General features: G+C 36.9%; 1 protein-coding gene across 2 annotated transcripts in view; it reads right to left on the bottom strand.

Moving 5' to 3' along the window:
• Positions 1–21,498, bottom strand: part of SPIDR (scaffold protein involved in DNA repair) — a 451,079-nt gene that overhangs the window by 263,820 nt on the left and 165,761 nt on the right. For both annotated transcript variants that reach the window (XM_066266094.1, XM_066266093.1), the window contains one exon: positions 6,057–6,307. In XM_066266094.1, the coding sequence (XP_066122191.1) occupies positions 6,057–6,307 (251 nt within the window). The remainder of the gene's footprint in view (positions 1–6,056; positions 6,308–21,498) is intronic.

The following is a 21,498-nucleotide window of genomic DNA, read 5'->3' as shown; positions in this document are numbered from 1 at the left end:
TCCATCTTGACTTGATTCATTCATAATGGTGTAAGAATGTGGTCTAAATTCATGTTTTTGCATTTATCTGTCCTATTTTCCCCAATACCATTTATTTGTTGAATAGACTGCCTTTATGTCATTAGATGTTCTTGCCTCCTTTTATATTAATTGATCATATAAGTATGGATATATTTCTGAGCTAATTATTCTGTCAATCTATGTTTGTTTTTACAGCAGAGCCATGCAGTTTTCATTACTATAGGTTTGTGGTATGGTTTAATATCAAGTAGTGTGATACCTCCAACTTTGTTCTTTCTCAAAACTGCTTTGATTACACAGGGTCTTTTGTGGTTCCATATCAACTTTGAATTATTTTTTCTAGTCCTGTGAAATATGTCTTTGATATCTTTATTGGAATTTCATTCAGTACACAGATTGCTTTTGTTAGTATAGAAATTTTAACAATGCCAATTCTTCCAATCACAGTATACAAGTTCACTTATTTGTATCTTACGTGATTTCTACCATTTTTCCAGGAAAGGTCTTTTACTGCCTTTACTAAATTCTTAGGTATTTTATATTTTTTTCTGATGCAACTGTATATGGGATTGATGTCTAAGTTTATCATTTTGATCATTCAGATTGGTGTATAAAACTGAAAACCATTCCTGATTATTTTATATTATGCTGTTTTATTCAATTTGTTTATAAATTCTGCTAGTTTCTTGGTAGAATATTTAAGTTTCTCTATCATATAATCTGCAAATAATGACCATTTTATTTCAAACTTTGCAATTTGGATGATTTTGATTTCTTTTCTTCATTGACTGCTGTGGTTGGGACTTCCAGTACTATGTTGAATAACAGTAGTAAAAGTGGGCATCCCTGTCTTCTTCCATTTCATAAAAAAATACTTTAAGTTTTTATCCACTATGATGTTAGCTGTGGGTTTGTTATAATTGGCCTTCATAACACTGAGGTATGTTCCCTCTATTCCCATGCTACTGAAAGTTATTATCACAAATGGATGCTGAGAATTTGTCAAAGGCTTTTCCTGCATATATAAATAAGATCATATGATTTTTATTTTTCATTTTCTTTAAGTGGTCTATCATAATTAATTCACAGTTACTGACCCACTTGGTATCCCAAATTAATAATTCACATATTATCATGGTGTATAATCTTTTTAATTCATTGCTGAATCCTTTCTGCTATTATATTTTGAGGATTTATGCATCTATGTTCATCAGGAATATTGTCCTATAATTTTCTTTCTTTGCAATGTCTTTGATTTTGGAATCAGGATAAGTTGGCCCCTTAAAATAAGCTTGGGAGTCTTCTTTCCTTTTGAATTTTTTGTAATAGTCTAAAAATGACAGGTGCTACATTTTCTTTAAATGTTTGCTGAAATTCACCTGTGAATTAATCCTGTCAAAGACTTTGTTTTAAGGAGTTTTTTGATTACTAATCTGATATCCCTGGTAGTAATTAATCTGTTTCTTAGATTTAGTCTTGGTAGATTGTATGTTTCTAGGAATCATTCCACTTCCTCCAGATTGTCCAATTGTAGGTATACAATAATTAATACATGTTTATTAATTAAAATCATTAAGTAACAACATAAGAATTGTGTTTCGATTACAATTGAAAACCTACTTTTACCCCACCCTGTATAATTGTTCATATTATTTCATTATAATGTCTTGGATTTCTGGTGTCAGTTGTCACTTCTATTTTATTTTTTATTTTATAATATATTTGGGTGTCCTCTCCTTTTTTCTTGCTGAGTATGATTAAAAGTTTATCCCTGTCATTTTACTTTTGAAAGAATCACCTCTTGGTTTCACTGATCTTTTCTATTGACTTCCAGACTATTTCATTTATTTCCACTCTCACCTTTATTATTTTCTTCCTTCTTCCTCATTTTAAGCTTTATTGTTCTTTTTCTAGTTACTTTAAGTGTAAGGTTAGATTGCTTTTAGAGTGTTCTTGTTTCTTGAGATAGATCTGTATTGGTATAAATTAACATCTTAGAACTTCTTTGTGTGTCTCCCACAGATTTCAGGTCCTTGTGTTTTCATTTTCATTTGTGTCAAGATATTTTTTTATTTTGTTCCTGACCTCATCGTTAACCCATTCATTGTTTATTAGCATATTGTTTAGCCTGCAGGTGTTTGTGTGTTTTTCAGTGGTTTTCTTATAATTGAATTCTTGTTTAATATTATGTGGTCAGAGTAGAGGCTTGATATATTTCAATCTTCTTAAATTTATAGAGACTTGTTTTATGGTCTAACACGAGATCTATTCTCTAAATATTCCATGTGGACTTGAAAAGAACATATATTCTGTTGCTGTGGGTGAAAAGCTTTAAAAATATTAAAACCACCTGGTCTCTGTTCTTTAAGCCTCTGTTGCCATGTTAATTTTCTCTCTAGAATATCTATCCACTGATGTCAGTGGGGTGATAAAACCCTTGTCACTGTAGTTCTGTCAATCTCCCCTTTAAGTCCATTAATATTTACTTTATATGTTTACGTGCGCTCCCATGTAGGATGCATCAATGTTTACAAAGGTTACGTCATTTGTTAGATTGATCCCTTTACCATTATTTAATGTCCTTCTTTGTCTCTTATTATAGGTTTGTTATAAAGTCTACATTATCTAATACAAGTAATAGTACCTCAGGGTGTTTTCTGTTTTTATTCCATGAAATGTCTTTTTCCATCCCTTTACCTTCAGTTTTTCTGTGTCTTTCCATCTGAAGTGGCATTATTGTAGACAGCATATATATGGGTCTTGTTTTCTAGCTACCCTATGTACAGTGGTACCTTGAGATACGAGCAGACCAACATACGAATTTTTTAAGATACAAGCTGCGACTCGGTCCGTATTTTTGTTCGAGATCTGAGCGAAATTCCGAGATACGAGTCATGATTTGGGAAGCTGCCACTAGTTGGCGTGTTGGTGCATGGGTCCAGTATTGGCAGTTTGATATACGAGTTGACTGACTTACGAGCTCGGTTACAGAACGAATTAAATTCGTATCTCAAGGTACCACTGTATTTTTATTGGAGCATTTAATCCATTTACATTTAAAGTGACAAGGAATCAAGGTGTATAGTTATTGCCATTTTATCTTGATACTTATAATCCTATATTTTCTTCTTTTTAAAAGCAGTCTCTTCAACATTTTTTATAGTACTGATTGAGCTTTCTCTTGTATGGAAAACTATTTCTCCAAAAACTTTAAATAATAGGTTTGCTGGCAGAACAGTATTGATTGTCGATCCTTGCTTTTAAACACTTTAAATATTTCATGCTAATCCCTTTTGGCCTGAAAAGTTTCTGTACAGAAATCAGCTGAAAGTTTTATGGGAGCTCCCTCATAGGTAACTAATTGTCTTTATCTTGCTGCTTTCAAGAGTCCCTCTTTTATTTTATAATTTGGCATTTTAATTATGATGTGTCATTGTGTGGGCCTCTTTGGTTCATTTTGTTTGGTACTCTTTGCGTTTCCCTGAATTGTGTTTCTTCCTTCACCAGGGTAGAAAAGTTTTCAGTCATTATTTCTTCAAATAGGTTCTCAATCCCTTGCTCTCATTCTTCTCTTTCTGGTAACCTTATGCTGCACACATTGTTATGCTTGATGCTGTCTCAGAGATTCCTTACACTATACTTACTTTTTAGATCTTTTTCTTTTTGCTTTTCTCATTGTCTGTTTTCTGTAACTTGTCTTCTAAATCAGTGATTTGATCCTCTGCTTCATCTAATCTGCTCTTCCTTCTAGTGTATTCATTTTAGTTATTGTAGGCTTCATTTCTGACTGTTCCTTTTAAATTTCTGCATCTTTTTTATGCTGTTGAAATTTTTGTTCAGTCACCTGAGCTTCCTTATTTCGAACTCTATGTCTGGCAAATTGCTTGCCTCTATTTTATTTAATTATTTATTTGAAAATCTCCTGCTTTTTCATTTGGGACATGCTGTTTACCCATTTTGGTTTCTTCTCTCTGTTTGTTTCTGTGTATTAGGCAGATCGTTTGTGTCTCTCAATCTTGGTATGGTGGTCTTATGTGATAGGGTGTGTACTGTGATGCTCAGGGGTGCAGTATTACTGATCACCTGAGCTGGGTGAAAGAGAATTGTCCTTTCTATGGGTTATATAAGCCCTACTTTTGTAATTGAGTCTTGATTGCAGCTGGCACATCAGGTAGTGGGGCTGAATATTAGAATGACTAGGTGTGAATATTGGCCGTGACTAGTGTATAGGCTGCTGCGAAGAAGGTTAATCTCACAAAGTGAAATTTAGCCCAGTAGGTTCTGCTGTTGGCAGAGACTCCCTTTTGTGTGTGTTGCTTGTGCTCATGCACTGTTGTGTGTCTGAAGCCAGCCACCAGGTATGCTGGTTCTTCCAGATGCTCAAAAAGTCACATTATGAGAGGCTTCCCTAGTTCCCTGATTAAATTAGAAAGGCCCTTCCCTACCTCTGGGCCACTCTCTATTCCTCTTTCTCTGATTTTTTTTTTACCATTAAGTTGAACTCCTTTTGACAGTTCTTTGAATTTACTTCCTGGTTCCTTCTCAGCTTTCCCCCCAACAAAGACAGGGCTTTAGTTGCTCTGTCGCTAGAGACTGAAAGAGTGCTCAGCCCATAGTAGATCCTTAATAGAACTGAGGACATCACTTGCTATAAATACATGGAGTTGACTTCAACAATAACATCTGAATGACTTTAATTGGCTTATTATCCTATTCCCTCCAGAGAGTACTACAAACTACCACCTGTCTCTTTTAAGGTTGTAACTTCTTTATTCTGGGCATAAAGCCTTCCATCTTATTTTATGTAACATATATATGGTGAGCAGGCATTAACTGGCTGAACATATTATATCCATCTTACCAGCTCAGTCACAGTCTTATATTCTTCCCTCCACTCCTATGCTCAAGATAAAAGTCTCTTCCCACTGGGCCTTACTCCCCCATTCACTTTCTCTCCTGAGTACTGACAGAATAATTATCCCTGACATTTCTATCTCTACAGAGTCCTCCCAATTACTCTCTAAATATTTCTCACCTTTTCTCTGAAATCTGTTTAGATACTATATCCCTTTCAAGCCACTAAAAGTTAAGCTCCCCACCGTCCTGTCTTGAATCCCAGCTCCTCCTAGCAATGTCTCAGTCTATGAGTCATAGGCATTCCTTGAGCCCTGGCTCCTTTCCTATAGTCTATTAACATTACCATTGAAGTCTCAGCATGCATCATTGTACTTGCCACGCCTTGATGAAGATATGTCCTAAACAGATACCAAAACTGTGTTCTTCATTGCCATGTTTATTCTTTCTAATGAAAATCTGTTTTCAGTGAAATTCTCTACTAAGTTTGCTTTTGCGGCACTGCTTTCCACAAATTTGCCTTTTCACTTTCATTAGGTTTTTGGTTCTACTGTTTTATTCTAATTTAAAACACAAAGAGACCATGGATTACACAGGGTTCTGACATGTCCCCCTATATGGTATGTCACATGTTCTAATGAACCCTCCATGGCTCAGCCTTTGGGTTCTTACATGCAAACCAGCCAGTTTCCTGTCCACGAGTCTCTGCTCTCTCACACAATCTTCAAATTTCCAAGTGTTTCTTTAGTCAATGCCTGTAACCATACTCATAAAAGTAATCTGAATAGTCTATTCATTTCTATTTCCCTCTTTAGAGTATAAGTTACTTAAAAACAGAGTCATTTACTTGGCTTAATTGTTTAAGAAATTACCTAAAACATGGATTCTCCATAAAATTTGATAACCCTGAACAGCCAAAGGCCCTCCTTTAAAGAAAGCAGTCACATAAGCTATTCATGACTAAAAATAAATGCTCAACTCGGATAATCAATTTCATAAATCATCTCCTGAATTTAGAACTTCCATAATTACTTATGGAAATAACAATTCCATTCTCTCGATTTTTCCTCCCAACTAAACAAGCAAGCATTTTAAAATTAAAATTTTAGACATTTGGGTTGTTAAAGAAAGAGAAAAAAAGAGAGATTTTTTTTAAAGTATTTAAAAATGGGTTATTTAACCTTAAAAGCTGTTTCTTCTTTGCTGAATTTTCAGGAGTCCTGGGAAACTTTGTCTGTTTCTGGGGTGTATATAAAACATAATCTGTAGATTTCATTGTCGGGTTTATCAGTTTCTCCATAATCAGTCTTCCATCTGATTCAATATCCACATGGTATTTCTGAGAGGATTCTGAATCGATGAACAAGACATTCTCCGATTCATGTTTGTTTTCACTATCTGATAAATACTCCAAAATTTCTGTAGAATTTGTCTGAAAAAAATTATGAGAAATGCAATTAAATTTGAAGAATTTAAATAACTTTGTACATGTATTATCTTAAACTTTGCACATAAAGAGCTTAAATTTCTATTTTGACAAAAAATCCAAAGAATCAAGCCATATAGCGAAAGACAAGATAAGATTAAATCAATCATAAGCCAGATATTATTTCGTAGAATTCACCAAATTCGGTTCAAATATTCAATCCCATTCAGTAAACTAAAAAAATGTACTATATACGTACTCGGTTTTGAAAGCTGAACTAATAACACCAAGAATATAGCCACTATAATCTAACACCTATTAGAAAAAATGTATCTTTTTATTTTTGAAATTTACTATGAGATAGATATTATTCACTATAAACCAAAGAAAATTGCCTCTTCAGGTTTAAACCCCTAAATTTACCAATTTACCAAGAGTTACCAAGGATAAAGGTAAAATACAATATAGTATTTTCCAGAGACTAGTTTTATATTGCCAATGTTATCGGGAATGATAAAAATATATAAGTTACTGCCTCTTTCTCCTAACATTTCCTAAAATATTTCTTCTTTCCCAGACTCAAATTAATAAACTACCAAAATAAGAGTTATTTTGGAAACTGGTTTATAAACAGAAACTCATATCATGTAGCCTAATTGGAGAGAAGAATCAAAACTTTCTTTGTAATGTTTTCTGTCTTTGCCCAGATACACACTAAAATTCTTAAGCATGGTAGGCATTTTCTTTTACCATCAGTTGGTTTGCAAGACAGTCCCACGTTGCTCTAATGTCAGCAAAATTTTACCCTTCAACATTCTAATTTTTCAGTGTATTAGCAGCCCTTTCTAATTTAATAACTATAAAATTTAAATTTATTAACTGTAAATTGTGTACTTAGCTAAGTGGATCTTCTGTACCCGGATAATTCATAGTGCAGGTATAGATCCCTCATGCGGAGTCCTGTGTATTTTGCTGGATCAACAGGGGCTATGACTCTGACACTGAACAGGCAACTCAGTAGAGTGTGAAGAGGCTACAGTATATAAGGATTATCGTTTGTGTGGGTACATGTGTGTGCATGTGCACTACTGGGTATATGTATATGCATGGAGGGTAGTACTAAAATTCTCATCATTTGCTAATCTACATAAGAAAAAAGTTTATCATATTTAGTCTTTTCTTAGAATTTTAAAATTATGATCTTTTTTAAGAGATTAAAAATGATGTTACCCATATCCACATCTCCTCCAAAAAACTGGTTGGATAGTCACCTGTTACTAGGCACATTTAAAATAATAAAAAGTAAGTAAAAAAATTTCAAACAAAGAGTACTGCCTCTATCCTTTTCACAATCTCAGTTTCATGTCTAAATACTGTAGGCAGCTGCTGCTAACCTATTAATAAGTACTGGGGTCACACATTTTCATCACAATACATCTTCTTAATAAATATTAATAATACGCTGTAAAAAAATAAACAGAATAGTTTTCTTTGAAATTTAAGTTCCTTGACACTGAAAATTTTTATACACTATTTCAAAACTCCAAAATTAAATTCATCCTTTTGCTATGAAATGTCTTTTCATTTAGTTCCCTAAAGTTTTGTATTTCATCCTAGAAAGGAGTTTCTCAACTTCAACACTGTTTCCATTTTGAGGTAGATAACATAGTGGGAAATTATGCCCTATTGGGCTGTTTAGTAGCACAGCTGGCCTCTACTCAAAAATCATGACTAGCAAAAATGTATCTAGACATTGCCAAATGAACCCTGGGGAACTAAATCACTCCCAGTTGAAATCCAGTGTCATAGAGAAATGCCAACAAATAACCAACTTCTTGTCACCTGTGCTAGGGACTCACATGCAGAAGCAAAGGAGCCACAGAACATTGTCAGGATGTAGAAGTCAGGGGAAAAAAGTTATAAAATGTGATAGAAATACTGTAATTGCAGTATTGCTCAGATTCCACAGGGAAGAAATACAAAGAAAAACAATGCCAGAAAAGAAAAGAAGAAAACAGCTGCCACCTGAATCACATTTGCCTCTAAAACTGAATGTTAAATGTAAGATTTTTTGTTTTAAAGATTTTATTTATTCATTTTTGAGGAGAATGAGAGGGGGGAGTGAGAGGAGCAAGCAGGTGCCTTAACCAGGCAAGCCCAGGGTTTCAAAACGACGACCTCAGCATTCCTGGTCAATGCTTTATCCACACTGCACCACCACAGGTCAAGAAAACTTACAGGATGTTAAAAAATCAAATACTTAGAAGGAAACACACGTACTAAACTCATGGACCTTGGCTGTAGAAAACAACTTATAAATCTGACTCCAATGGCAAGGGAAGTAAAGGCAAAATACATAAATGGGTCTATACAAACTAAAAAGCTTCTGCAAAGCAAAAGAAACTAACAACAAAAACAAGCAGCCAATTAAATGGGCAATGATATTTGCAAACAACAGCTCCAATAAGGGTTTAATATCCAAAATATATACAGAAAGCTCACCAGGGAGATGACGACAGAGTAATGGCGGGGTAGGAAGCGATACCGATAAATCTCCCCCAAAACTCAACAAGATCTTCAACCAGAAACAGAAAAACCTATACTTGGAGCTTCCAGATGCTTCGCAATACACCCAAAGGTATGAATGAGTGAAAAATTGGCTAAATATATAACCAAACCCCGAAGGAAATAGGGAGTAAGAAATGCTCTGCCTTCCTCACTAACCTAAACAAGGCGGCTTTCTCTGGTAACTGTGAATATAGAAACTGAGGTGGGCAAAGGGGGTGAATAGATCCAGGCCGCGACAAACGGCCGAACCAGGCTGTGGCACGGAGATCCAAGCCGAGGAAAATCTGATCCTGTGGCAACCCGGGCAATACAAGCTAACACTCGCGCCAAACCCAAACAAAGAAAGACAAGCGGAATGGCCATTTTACCCGGTCTCCTGGTCGGTGCGCAGTTAGTGGGCGAGAGATTTCTTCCTAGGCCCCGAGAGTGGGTGCCCGTGTTGCCCCACGGAGAGGCAGGGTCAGAGGCCTTTCTGTGGGCCGAGGGCAGAGTCTCTGGGCAGCCCCAGTGCCCTGGGAAAGCCACGCACGGGAGGGAGCGAGAACTAATTCCAACGGTGGAAATTTTCCGTGCTGGAGGGTGTTTCACTCAGAAGGAAACAGGGCCGGCCTCATATCCTGGTTTGCGCTCGCAGATCAGGAGTGAGCAATTCCTCCAAGTGCCTCGGCAGTGCGCGCCCGTGTTATCGCACAGAGGGGCAGAGTCAGGGGCCTTTGTGTGGGCCAAAGCGGAATCTCGGGCCGCCCCAGCGCCTTGCAAAAGCCGCGCACGGGGACGGAGCGAGACTCAATTCCAACGCTGCAACTTTTCCCTGCGGTTGGGGGTTTCACTCAGAGCGTGAGACTGCTGGCTGGATATCCTGGTCTGCGCGCACAGATAGTGAGTGAGAGTTTCCTCCAAGCGCCCCGGAAGTGGGCGCCCGCTTGTGTTACCGGACAGAGTGGCTGAGCCAGAGGTCTTTGAGTGGGCGGAAAGCCCGCCTGATTATGCTAGCAGCTCTGACTGAGCCTTACCCAGAGCCCTGTGCTGAGTGGAAATAGAGTGGGGAGTTGCCAGCTCTTTGAGCCTCTAACTATCCAGGCAGAGGCAGCAGCAACCCCATAGCTGGATTATCAGGCTACTAATTGAGGAAGGAAAGACTAGGAGAAAGGCTCCAGGAACACGGACTCTCTCACTGTCGGAGCGTATAAATGCTAATGAGCCTCGACTGCCAACGAGACTAAAGCACAATACATGACATTGCCATAGAGACTTATCAACTGTAAACCTCTACCTGAGCGTTCCAAAGGGGCAGAACCCGGGGTACAGAGTCACCGACCAGGAAGAGGGAGAGAAAAGAAAAAGCAAGAAGATAACCTCTCAAAATCAAGAATAATCTGCAGACTTTATAACCTATCCCATTTTATTATATTTGTTCGTTTGTTTCTCTTATCTTCATTCTTGATACTTTTTTTTCCTCCTCCAATTTGGCCGATTAACTCTCTACCGGTCTTACTCTCTCCTCTCCTTGAACTACACTACCCATAAGTGTTACATCTCCCATTATCTTTTCTCTTCTCTTCCTTTCTCTCTATGAGGGTTGCACTCCAAAACCTTTAAATCTCTCTCTCTCGTTTCTTTTTTCTTCTTTTAGTGGTTCCCTCTTTTTTTCTCTCTCTCTCTTTCTTTTCTCCCTCTATATTAGTTTCTTCCTTTCTCCTTTACATCTCCTCTCATTCCAACCTCAATAACAAACAAATTCTCTTATCTGGGACTAAAACTTATGTTTGTGGCATTTTGGGGGGTTTTTACTTCACCTTTTTAACTCACTAGCAGTGCTCCCATCCCTGGCTCTCCATATTATTTAGTTCTTGTTCCACTAAATACAATAGTAATTTTTTAATTTGTCACCCCATTTTTCCGTTTTCCTCTTATTCCTCTCATCATAACTCTTAGACAACCAACACCTAAAAGCAAATCATTTTATTCTTGACCCAAATTTTTTCCTTATTTGCTTTTTGTGGGTCCATACACTCTTTTTTTTTTCTTTTTTTCCCCCCCTTTATTACTTTTCCCCAATTCAGGCCCTCCATCACAGGCATTGTTTGTGATAATTCACAGTCCACCACAAGATTTTCTCAAGAAAGAGTTGAGAGGAGAGGAGAGGAAAAAAGGAGGGGGGGAATAATTTCCTTTTTTTAAAAATTTTTCTTTTATTTTATTTTTCTTTATTTCAATATTAATTTTTTTTAAAAAAACAACTCTTTTGGATTTTTTATTTTTTTTAACTTTATATTCTTTATTAAATCTCATTAATACTATCAACAAAACCACCCTCAGATGCCATTAAGGAAGAGAAAATCGAATATCATGGATACAAAAGAAAGAGAGGTAACACAGCTAGATGAGGAAAAATCTATGGAGAAAAAATTTAATATATTGGAAACCTTGGAGCTAAATAACAGAGAATTCAAGATAGAAATCCTAAAAATCCTCCGAGATATACAAGAAAACACAGAAAGGCAATTTAGGGAGCTCAGAAAACAACTCAATGAACACAAATAATATATGTCCAAGGAAATTGAAACTATAAAAACAAATCAAACAGAGATGAAAAACTCAATTCACGAGCTGAAAAACAAAATAACAAGCTTAGCTAATAGAACAGGTCAGATAGAAGAGAGGATTAGTGAAATAGAAGACAAGCAACTTGAGGCACAACAGAGAGAAGAAGAAAGAGACTCAAAAATTAAAAAAAATGAGATAGCCCTACAAGAATTATCTGACTCCATCAAAAAGAATAACATAAGAATAATAAGTATATCAGAGGGAGAAGAGAGAGAAAATGGAATGGAGAACATACTCAAACAAATAATAGATGAGAACTTCCCAAGCCTGTGGAAAGAACTAAAGCCTCAAGTTCAAGAAGCAAACAGAACTCCAAGTTTTCTTAACCCCAACAAACCTACGCCAAGGCATATCATAATGAAATTGACACAAACCAACAGCAAAGAAAAAATTCTCAAGGCAGCCAGGGAAAAGAAGAATACAACATATAAAGGAAGGCCCATTAGATTATCATCAGATTTCTCAGCAGAAACTCTACAAGCTAGAAGAGAGTGGACCCCAATATTTAAAGTCCTGAAAGAGAGGAACTTTCAGCCACGAATACTATACCCATCAAAGCTATCCTTCAAATATGAAGGAGAAATAAAAACATTCACAGATACAGAAAAGATGAGGGAATTTATCATCAGAAAACCCCCACTCCAGGAATTACTAAAGGGGGTTCTCCAATCAGATACAAAGAACAGAAAAAAAAACAGAGCCACACGTAAAAACTCCAAGAAGAACACAATAAAACCAAATTTAAACTGTGACAACAACAAAAAGAAAGAGGGGGAGAAGATGGAGATTAACAGTAGCAAAGGACGATGGAGTGCAAAAGTACTCACAAAATAGTTCGCTACAATGAACAGGGTAGGGACCCTTTTCATTACTCAAAGGTAACCACCATTGAAAAAACCACCACAGAAGCACATGAGATAAAAAAGATAGCAACAGAGGAAAGATGTATGGAATACAACCAAATAAAAACAAAAGACAGAAAAACGAAAGAGAAGGATCATACAAGACATAAAACTAACAGAAAGCAAGATATAAAATGGCAATAGGGAACTCACAAGTATCAATAATTACACTAAATGTAAACGGATTAAACTCACCAATAAAAAGGCACAGAGTAGCAGAATGGATTAAAAAAGAAAATCCAACTGTATGCTGCCTACAGGAAACTCATCTAAGTAACAAGGATAAAAACAAATTCAAAGTGAAAGGCTGGAAAACAATACTCCAAGCAAATAACATCCAAAAAAAAGCAGGTGTAGCAATACTCATATCGGATAATGCTGACTACAAGACAGGAAAAGTATTCAGAGACAAAAATGGCCATTTCATAATGGCTAAGGGGACACTGAATCAAGAAGACATAACAATTCTTAATATATATGCACCAAACCAAGGAGCACCAAAATATATAAGACAGCTACTTATTGATCTTAAAACAAAAACTGACAAAAATACAATCATACTTGGAGACCTCAATACACCGCTGACGGCTCTAGATCAGTCATCCAAACAGAGAATCAACAAAGACATAGTGGCCTTAAACAAAACACTAGAGCACCTGGATATGATAGACATCTACAGGACATTTCATCCCAAAGTGACTGAGTATACATTTTTCTCCAGTATACATGGATCATTCTCAAGAATTGACCATATGTTGGGCCACAAAAACAACATCAGCAAATTCAGAAAAATTGAAGTTGTACCAAGCATATTTTCTGATCATAAAGCCTTGAAACTAGAATTCAACTGTAAAAAAGTGGAAAAAAATCCTACAAAAATGTGGAAACTAAACAACATACTTTTAAAAAATGAATGGATCAAAGAAGAAATAAGTGCAGAGATCAAAAGATATATACAGACTAATGAAAATGACAATACGACATATCGGAATCTATGGGATGCAGCAAAAGCAGTGATAAGAGGGAAGTTCATATCACTTCAGGCATATATGAACAAACAAGAGAGAGCCCAAGTGAACCACTTAACTTCCCACCTTAAGGAACTAGAAAAAGAAGAACAAAGAAAACCCAAAACCAGCCGAAGAAAGGAGATAATAAAAATCAGAGCAGAAATAAATGAATTAGAGAACAGAAAAACTATAGAAAAAATTAATAGAACAAGGAGCTGGTTCCTTGAATAGATCAACAAAATTGACAAACCCTTGCAAAGACTTACCAAGGAAAAAAGAGAAAGAACTCATATAAACAAAATCCAAAATGAAAAGGAGAAATCACCACGGACACCGTAGATATACAAAGAATTATTGTAGAATACTATGAAAAACTTTATGCCACTAAATTCAACAACCTAGAAGAAATGGATAAATTCCTAGAACAATACAACCTTCCTAGACTGAGTCAGGAAGAAGCAGAAAGCCTAAACAGACTTATCAGTAGAGAAGAAATAGAACAAACCATTAAAAACCTCCCCAAAAATAAAAGTCCAGGCCCTGACGGCTATACCAGAGAATTTTATCAAACATTCAAAGAAGACTTGGTTCCTATTCTACTCAAAGTCTTCCAAAAAATTGAAGAAGAAGCAATACTTCCAAACACATATTATGAGGCCAACATAACCCTCATACCAAAACCAGGCAAGGATGGCACAAAAAAAGAAAACTACAGACCAATATCTCTAATGAATAGAGATGCTAAAATACTAAACAAAATACTAGCAAATCGAATACAACAACATATTAAAAAAATAATACATCATGATCAAGTGGGATTCATCCCAGAATCTCAAGGATGGTTCAACATACGTAAAACGGTTAACGTAATACACCATATCAACAAAACAAAGAACAAAAACCACATGATCTTATCAATAGACACAGAAAAGGCTTTCGATAAAATACAACACAATTTTATGTTTAAGACTCTCAACAAAATGGGTATAGAAGGAAAATATCTCAATATGATAAAGGCCATATATGATAAACCATCAGCTAACATCATATTAAATGGCACAAAACTGAAGGCTTTCTCCCTTAAATCAGGAACAAGACAGGGTTGTCCACTCTCTCCACTCTTATTTAATGTGGTACTAGAGGTTCTAGCCAGAGCAATCAGACAAGACAAAGAAATAAAAGGCATCCATATCGGAAAAGAAGAAGTAAAGGTATCACTTTTTGCAGATGATATGATCCTATACATCGAAAACCCCAAAGAATCCACAAAAAGACTACTAGAAACAATAAGCCAATACAGTAAGGTCGCAGGATACAAAATTAACATACAGAAGTCAATAGCCTTTCTATATGCCAACAATGAAACAACTGAGAAGGAACTCAAAAGAATAATCCCCTTCACGATTGCAACAAAAAAAATAAAATACCTAGGAATAAACATAACAAAGAATGTAAAGGACTTATATAATGAAAACTATAAACCATTGTTAAGGGAAATCGAAAAAGATATAATGAGATGGAAGAATATACCTTGTTCTTGGCTAGGAAGAATAAATATAATCAAGATGGCTATATTACCCAAAGCAATAAACAAATTTAATGCAATTCCCATCAAACTTCCAATGACATTTTTTAAAGAAATAGAGCAAAAAATCATCAGATTTATATGGAACTATAAAAAACCCCGAATAGCCTAAGCAATCCTAAAGAAAAAGAATGAAGCTGGGGGCATTACAATACCTGACTTCAAACTCTATTATAGGGCCACGACAATCAAAACAGCATGGTATTGGCAGAAAAATAGACACTCAGACCAATGGAACAGAATAGAAAGTCCAGAAATAAAACCACATATATATAGTCAAATAATTTTTGATAAAGGGGCCAACAACACACAATGGAGAAAAGAAAGCCTCTTCAATAAGTGGTGCTGGGAAAACTGGAAAGCCACATGCAAAAGAATGAAACTGGACTACAGTCTCTGCCCCTGTACAAATATTAACTCAAAATGGATCAAAGATCTAAACATAAGACCTGAAACAATTAAGTACATAGAAGAAGACATAGGTACTCAACTCATTGACCTGGGTTTTAAAGAGCATTTTATGAATTTGACTCCACAGGCAAGAGAAGTGAAGGCAAAAATTAATGAATGGGACTACATCAGACTAAGAAGTTTTTGCTCAGCAAGAGAAACTGATAACAAAATAAACAGAAAGCCAACTAAATGGGAAATGATTTTTTCAAACTACCGCTCAGATAAGGGCCTAATATCCAAAATATACAAAGAACTCATAAAACTCAACAACAAACAAACAAACAATCCAATAAAAAAATGGGAAGAGGATATGAATAGACACTTCTCCCAGGAAGAAATACAAATGGCCAACAGATATATGAAAAGATGCTCATCTTCTTTAGCTATTAGAGAAATGCAAATCAAAACGGCAATGAGATACCACCTCACACCTGTTCGATTAGCTGTTATTAGCAAGTCAGGTAATAGCAAATGTTGGAGAGGCTGTGGAGAAAAAGGAACCCTCATACACTGTTGGTGGGAATGTAAAGTAGTACAACCATTATGGAAGAAAGTATGGTGGTTCCTCAAAAAACTGCAAATAGAACTACCTTATGACCCAGCAATCCCTCTACTGGGTATATACCCCAAAAACTCAGAAACATTGATACGTAAAGACACATGCAGCCCCATGTTTATTGCAGCATTGTTCACAGTGGCCAGGACATGGAAACAACCAAAAAGCCCATCAATAGATGACTGTATAAAGAAGTTGTGGCACATATACACTATGGAATACTACTCAGCCATAAGAAATGATGACATGGAACATTTACAGCAAAATGGTGGGATCTTGATAACATGATAGGAAGCGAAATAAGTAAATCAGAAAAAAAACAGGAACTGTATTATTCCATATGTAGGTGGGACATAATAGTGAAACTAAGAGACATTGATAAGAGTGTGGTGGTTACGGGGGTGAGGGGGGAATGGGAGAGGGATGGGGGTGGGGAGAGGCACAAAGAAAACAAGATAGAAGGTGACAGAGGACAATCTGACTTTGGGTGGTGGGTATGCAACATAATTGAATGACAAGATAACCTGGACTTGTTATCTTTGAATATATGTATCCTGATTTATTGATGTCACCCCATTAAAAAAATAAAATTATCAATAAAAAAAAAAAAAGAAAGAAAGCTCACCAACAAGGAAACAATCCAATTAAAAATTTGGGAAAGAGCCTGACCAGGTGGTGGGACAGTGGATAGAGAGTCAGACTGGGGTGCAGGGGACCCAGGTTCCTGGCTTTATTAAGAGTTCACTCACTCTGCCATAGCCCCCCCCCCATTAAGGCACATATGAGAAAGCAAACAATGAACCACTAAGGTGCTAACAAAGAATTGATGCTTCTCATCTCTCTCCCTTCCTGTTTGTCCCTCTCTTTGTCTCTGTCATACAAAACAATAAAAAATAAAAAAATGGGGAGAGGACCTGAACAGACACTTGCGATAAGAGGACATACAAATAGCCATTCAAGAAATGCAAATCAAAACTACAATGAGATACCTCTTCGCACTTGTTATATTGGTTATTATCAACAAGGCTAGTAATATCAAGTGATAGAAAGGCTATGGAGAAAAAGGAACCCTCATTCACTGCAGGTGGGAATCTAAACTGGTATAGCCATTACGGAAGAAAGTATGGTAGTTCCTCAAAAAATTAAGAATAGAACTACCATATGACCCAGCAATCCCTCTACTGGGTATGTACCCTAAAAACTTGAAAACACTGGTACATAAATACCCCTGTGTTCATTGAAGCATTATTCACAGTGGCCAAGACATGGAAACAACCAAAGTATCCCTCGATGAAGTACTGGATAAAGAAGATGCGGTACATATATACAATGGAATACTACTCAGCCATAAGAAATGATGACATAGTACCATTTATGACAACATGGATGGACCTTGAGAACAATATACTGAGTGAAATAAGTAAATCAGAAAAAACTAAGAACTGTATGATTTCACACACAGGTGAGATATAAAACTGAGATTCATGAACATAAATAAAATTTAAGTGGTTACCAAGTAGAGGGGGTAGTGGAGTAAATTGGGACAAACATACATCCCACATAAACAGGATATAAAACTAAGACTCATGTACATAGATAAGAATGAAATAGTTATGGATGAGAAGGGGAGTAAAGAGGAACAAGTATATGGTGATGGAAAATGATTTGAACTTTGGGTAATGGACACACAATGGAATCAACAGTTCAAATGCTTTAGAGACATTTACTTGAAATCTGTGTACTCTTATTGATCAATGTCACCCATTAAATTTAATTTCAAAATTTAAAAAACAGATTTGTATCAATGTGTTTCCCAATCTGTCAGTTTAAAATTCCCAAATTCTTCCCCAAAATAAAATGTTAAAATTAAAAAAAAAATGATAGTAACAAAATCATTCCTTTAAATAACTATGAGACCAAAGAAAAACCAAACAAAACCAAACCAAAACGGCTCACTTGACTCTTATTTCATGCAAAAACAAAAGGCCCTTCGTTCTATTCCAGCAAGAAGGCATGGTGGGTGCTTCTGTGAAGACACCTTGTACACCCACTGCCTTGGGGCAGGTGTTGGCTATTCCCCGACTCACAGGTCCAAGCCTGCTTCCCCAGGCAACATCCTGCAGCTATCTGGTTTCTGCTCTCTGAGGCTTTCCACTCAGTAACTGACTAGGTCCAGATATGACCCTGTAGAATCTTTTGAGATCATCAAGAGCCAGGCTGTGCTAAATTTACCGGGTTAATATTGGGTTTAGAGTCCCTTTCTTAAAGTCACACTACTAATGAGAATGGTTAGTGGCAATTTAAGGAAAGAGCAAGAGAATTATGAGGCCCTGGCTGCATAGAAACTTTTAAATCCAGTATCAACCATTATAGGTTTTTAAAGAAATTGGAAGGTAGAGAAAACAGCATAAATTCTACTGATAATTTATCATGGCAGCTGTGGCAAGTCAAATTACTGAAATCAAGATGGCTCTTAAAATTAAGGAGAATGAAAGAATGATGGTGGGTGATGAACAAGCAAATAGTTAGTAAATGCCTTCATTTCCACTCCCAATTCATTCATGCATTCATTCATTCATTGTTCTTTAGGTGAGAGGAGGGGAGGTAGTGAGAGAGATTCTAGCATACACTCGAACCAGGATCCACCCTGTAACTTCATCTGGGGACAATGCTCTTGCACCAAGCTATATTTAGTGCCTGAGGCTGATGCACTTCAATAAAGCCATCCTCTCCTGGGCCATGCTTGAACCAATCAAAACACTGGCTACGAGAGGAGAAGAGGGAGAGAGAGAGGGGAAGAAGCAGATGGTCGTTTCTCCTTTGTGCCCTGACCAGGATCAAACCCAGGACAACCATATGCTGAGCTGATGTTTTATCCACTAAGCCACACACCAGGGGTGAAATGGATTTATTTAACAAATTGATCAAGGGCCTGCTATGTATGTATCAAATCATTCTGGCTACAATGCATATAGTGGAATGGGAGGACACCAAAATAATGAACCATACGGTCTTTGTTTTGAGAGAGACGGACAGGGATGGACAGGAAAGAAGGGAGGGAGAGAGGGAGGGAGGGAGGGAGAGAGATGAGGAGCATCAACTAATAGTTCTGGCACCTTAGTTGTTCATTGATTGCTTTCTCATATGTGCCTGGACTGGGGTCTACAGCTGAGCCACTGACCCCTTACTCAAGCCAGTGACCTTGAGCTTTAAGCCAGCAACCTTTGGGCTCAAGCTGGCAACGATGGTCGTGTCTACGATCCCATGCTCAAGCTAGCAAACTTGTGTTTAAGCTGGTGAGCCAGTACTAAAGCCGGATGAGCCCACACTCAAGCCGGTGAAATCAGGGTTTTGAACATTGAGTTCTCAGTGTTCTAAGCCAACACTATCCACTGCACTGCCTCCTGGTCAGGCTGTACATATGGTCTTAAAATTCTAGTGGAATCATCAAACACATACATGTACATCTTAAAGTACTACACTGGTTGTGTGAAAAAGGGCAGCAAAAGCATAAGGAAGAAAAGAGTATATCAGACTCCGAGCTGTTAAAAGAATTTTATCTTTTATTGGGATTAAAAATCAATAAGAGCAACACAATTCTAGACAACAGAAAGTCTTAATCTACTGCACTGATGGGAGATATATTTTCACTGTTTATTTGTACGGTGTTTTGTGTGTGACTGAAACTGTATTCATTAAAATCAGAGATAGCTAGCAAGATGGAAAACAAAAGCTATAGATTTTCTTACGCGGGGAAGAAAATAAAGAACCACCCATCTTGTCTGAGATAAACAGGTTTAACAAGCTACACCCATAGTTACACTTCTGGAAACCACTTGGCTTGCCTTTTATAAACTAAATGTTCTCAACGTCAAATTCCAGCCAGGTAAGAACAACAGAACTCAAGTTCTATCAATGTTGTTTCACAAAAACACCATTCCACTGCATATTAATGTCTAAAAATCATGCTCTGAGGAGCCCAAGGAGAAAATAAAAAACAGCCATGGAAAAGGCACATCTTAAGAGAAAGGAAAGAGAAATTATAATACTCAAGAAGGGACCTGCTGGGTTCAAGTTCACCAAGCAGCAACTGAACCCACTGGAAAAGAGCAGAGAATGCTCAATCAAGGCCAGGGAAACTCCACAGCAAACACAGTAGCAACCTGCTCAGAACCAGGTCTATGTGGGTTGGCTACAGTGATAACAGAGGACAAGAAAGGAAAGCACTTTTTTCCAAGGAAGACGGTGTATTACTATAATATGAACACAGCTTGTGGTAAAACCTGTCCGGCCATTCTGTTTCAAAACATTCAGAGAATGACAGAGCCCTGAGTCTTTCTGCAATAATGCCTTCTGGCAGGTCTAGGCAGAGGCAGCACACTTCGTCCCTGGTCTGCTAGAAGTTAAAGGGTCATCCAAATCAAACCCACACTTCTAACTGGGCCCTCAAAATTAAAAGAGAAGCAAAAAATGAAAGCATGTTCTAAAAATTGTTTATTTGTGTAAATGAAATCAAGAAGCAAGACAGGTTGTTTCTGGTTATAACCTAGGCTTTGTTTATATTCAAGGCATTAACTTAAAATCCTACACAGTGAAGGACTGGAGAGAGAAAAAAATATGAAAGAAATTGAAAGAAGAGCCTAGAGAAGGTAGAAGACTTCAAAAGAAACAAGCCAGGTAAGTTCCCTAAGACACAAAGGCAACAGCCACAATAGGCAGTGGCACAGTAGATAGAGTGTTGGACTGGGATGTGGAGGACCCAAGTTCGAGACCCCGAGGTGGCCAGCTTGAGCGTGGGCTCATCTGGCTTGAGCAAGGCTCATCAGCTTGAGCCCAAGGTCGCTGGCTCGAGCAAGGGGTCACTCGGTCTGCTGTAGCCCCCCATGAAGGCACATATGAGAAATCAATCAGTGAACACTAAGGAGCCACAATGAAGAATTGATGTTTCACATCGCTCTCCCTTCCTGTCTGTCTGTCCCTATCTGTCCCTCTCTCTGACTCTTTCTGTCTCTGCTACCAAAAAAAAAAAAAAAAAAAAGTAAAGAAACAAAGGCAATAAATAAAAGCAAAGACAAGAAAAGCACATTTTTAGCCATGCACAATGGACCTATGATGTACTCCTTTAAACACGAGTTCCATGAGATGTTAATAAATATGTATATTAAAAGAAAATGAGCTCCACAGTCAAATCAGTTTTAAAAAAACTAGGCTGAATAAAACTAAACAGTAAGATTTCTTAGGAGCCTTTAATATACCTCATGTGCACTGTGATCTCTAAGAAAAGGCTGTAATATGTAGGTAGTGTTTCTTAAACTAATTTGACTATTCACTGAGTATCTCCAGATTGTTTCAGTCTCTACAAAAACTAGAAACAGAAGCAGTAATCCTGGAAACCTTACTCTTGAGAATATACTTGCTTTAAACTTTAAATTCACACAAAACAATGTTTATTATTGTGAAACTTTAAAGACCCATGATATTATAAAGTTAACCTGAACTTGATTTATAAAATCTTA

This window comes from Saccopteryx bilineata, chromosome 3, assembly GCF_036850765.1.
Source record: "Saccopteryx bilineata isolate mSacBil1 chromosome 3, mSacBil1_pri_phased_curated, whole genome shotgun sequence".
NCBI lineage: Eukaryota > Metazoa > Chordata > Mammalia > Chiroptera > Emballonuridae > Saccopteryx > Saccopteryx bilineata.
The sequence above is the reverse complement of the archived record's forward strand: the minus strand, read 5'-3'. Positions and strand labels throughout refer to the sequence as shown.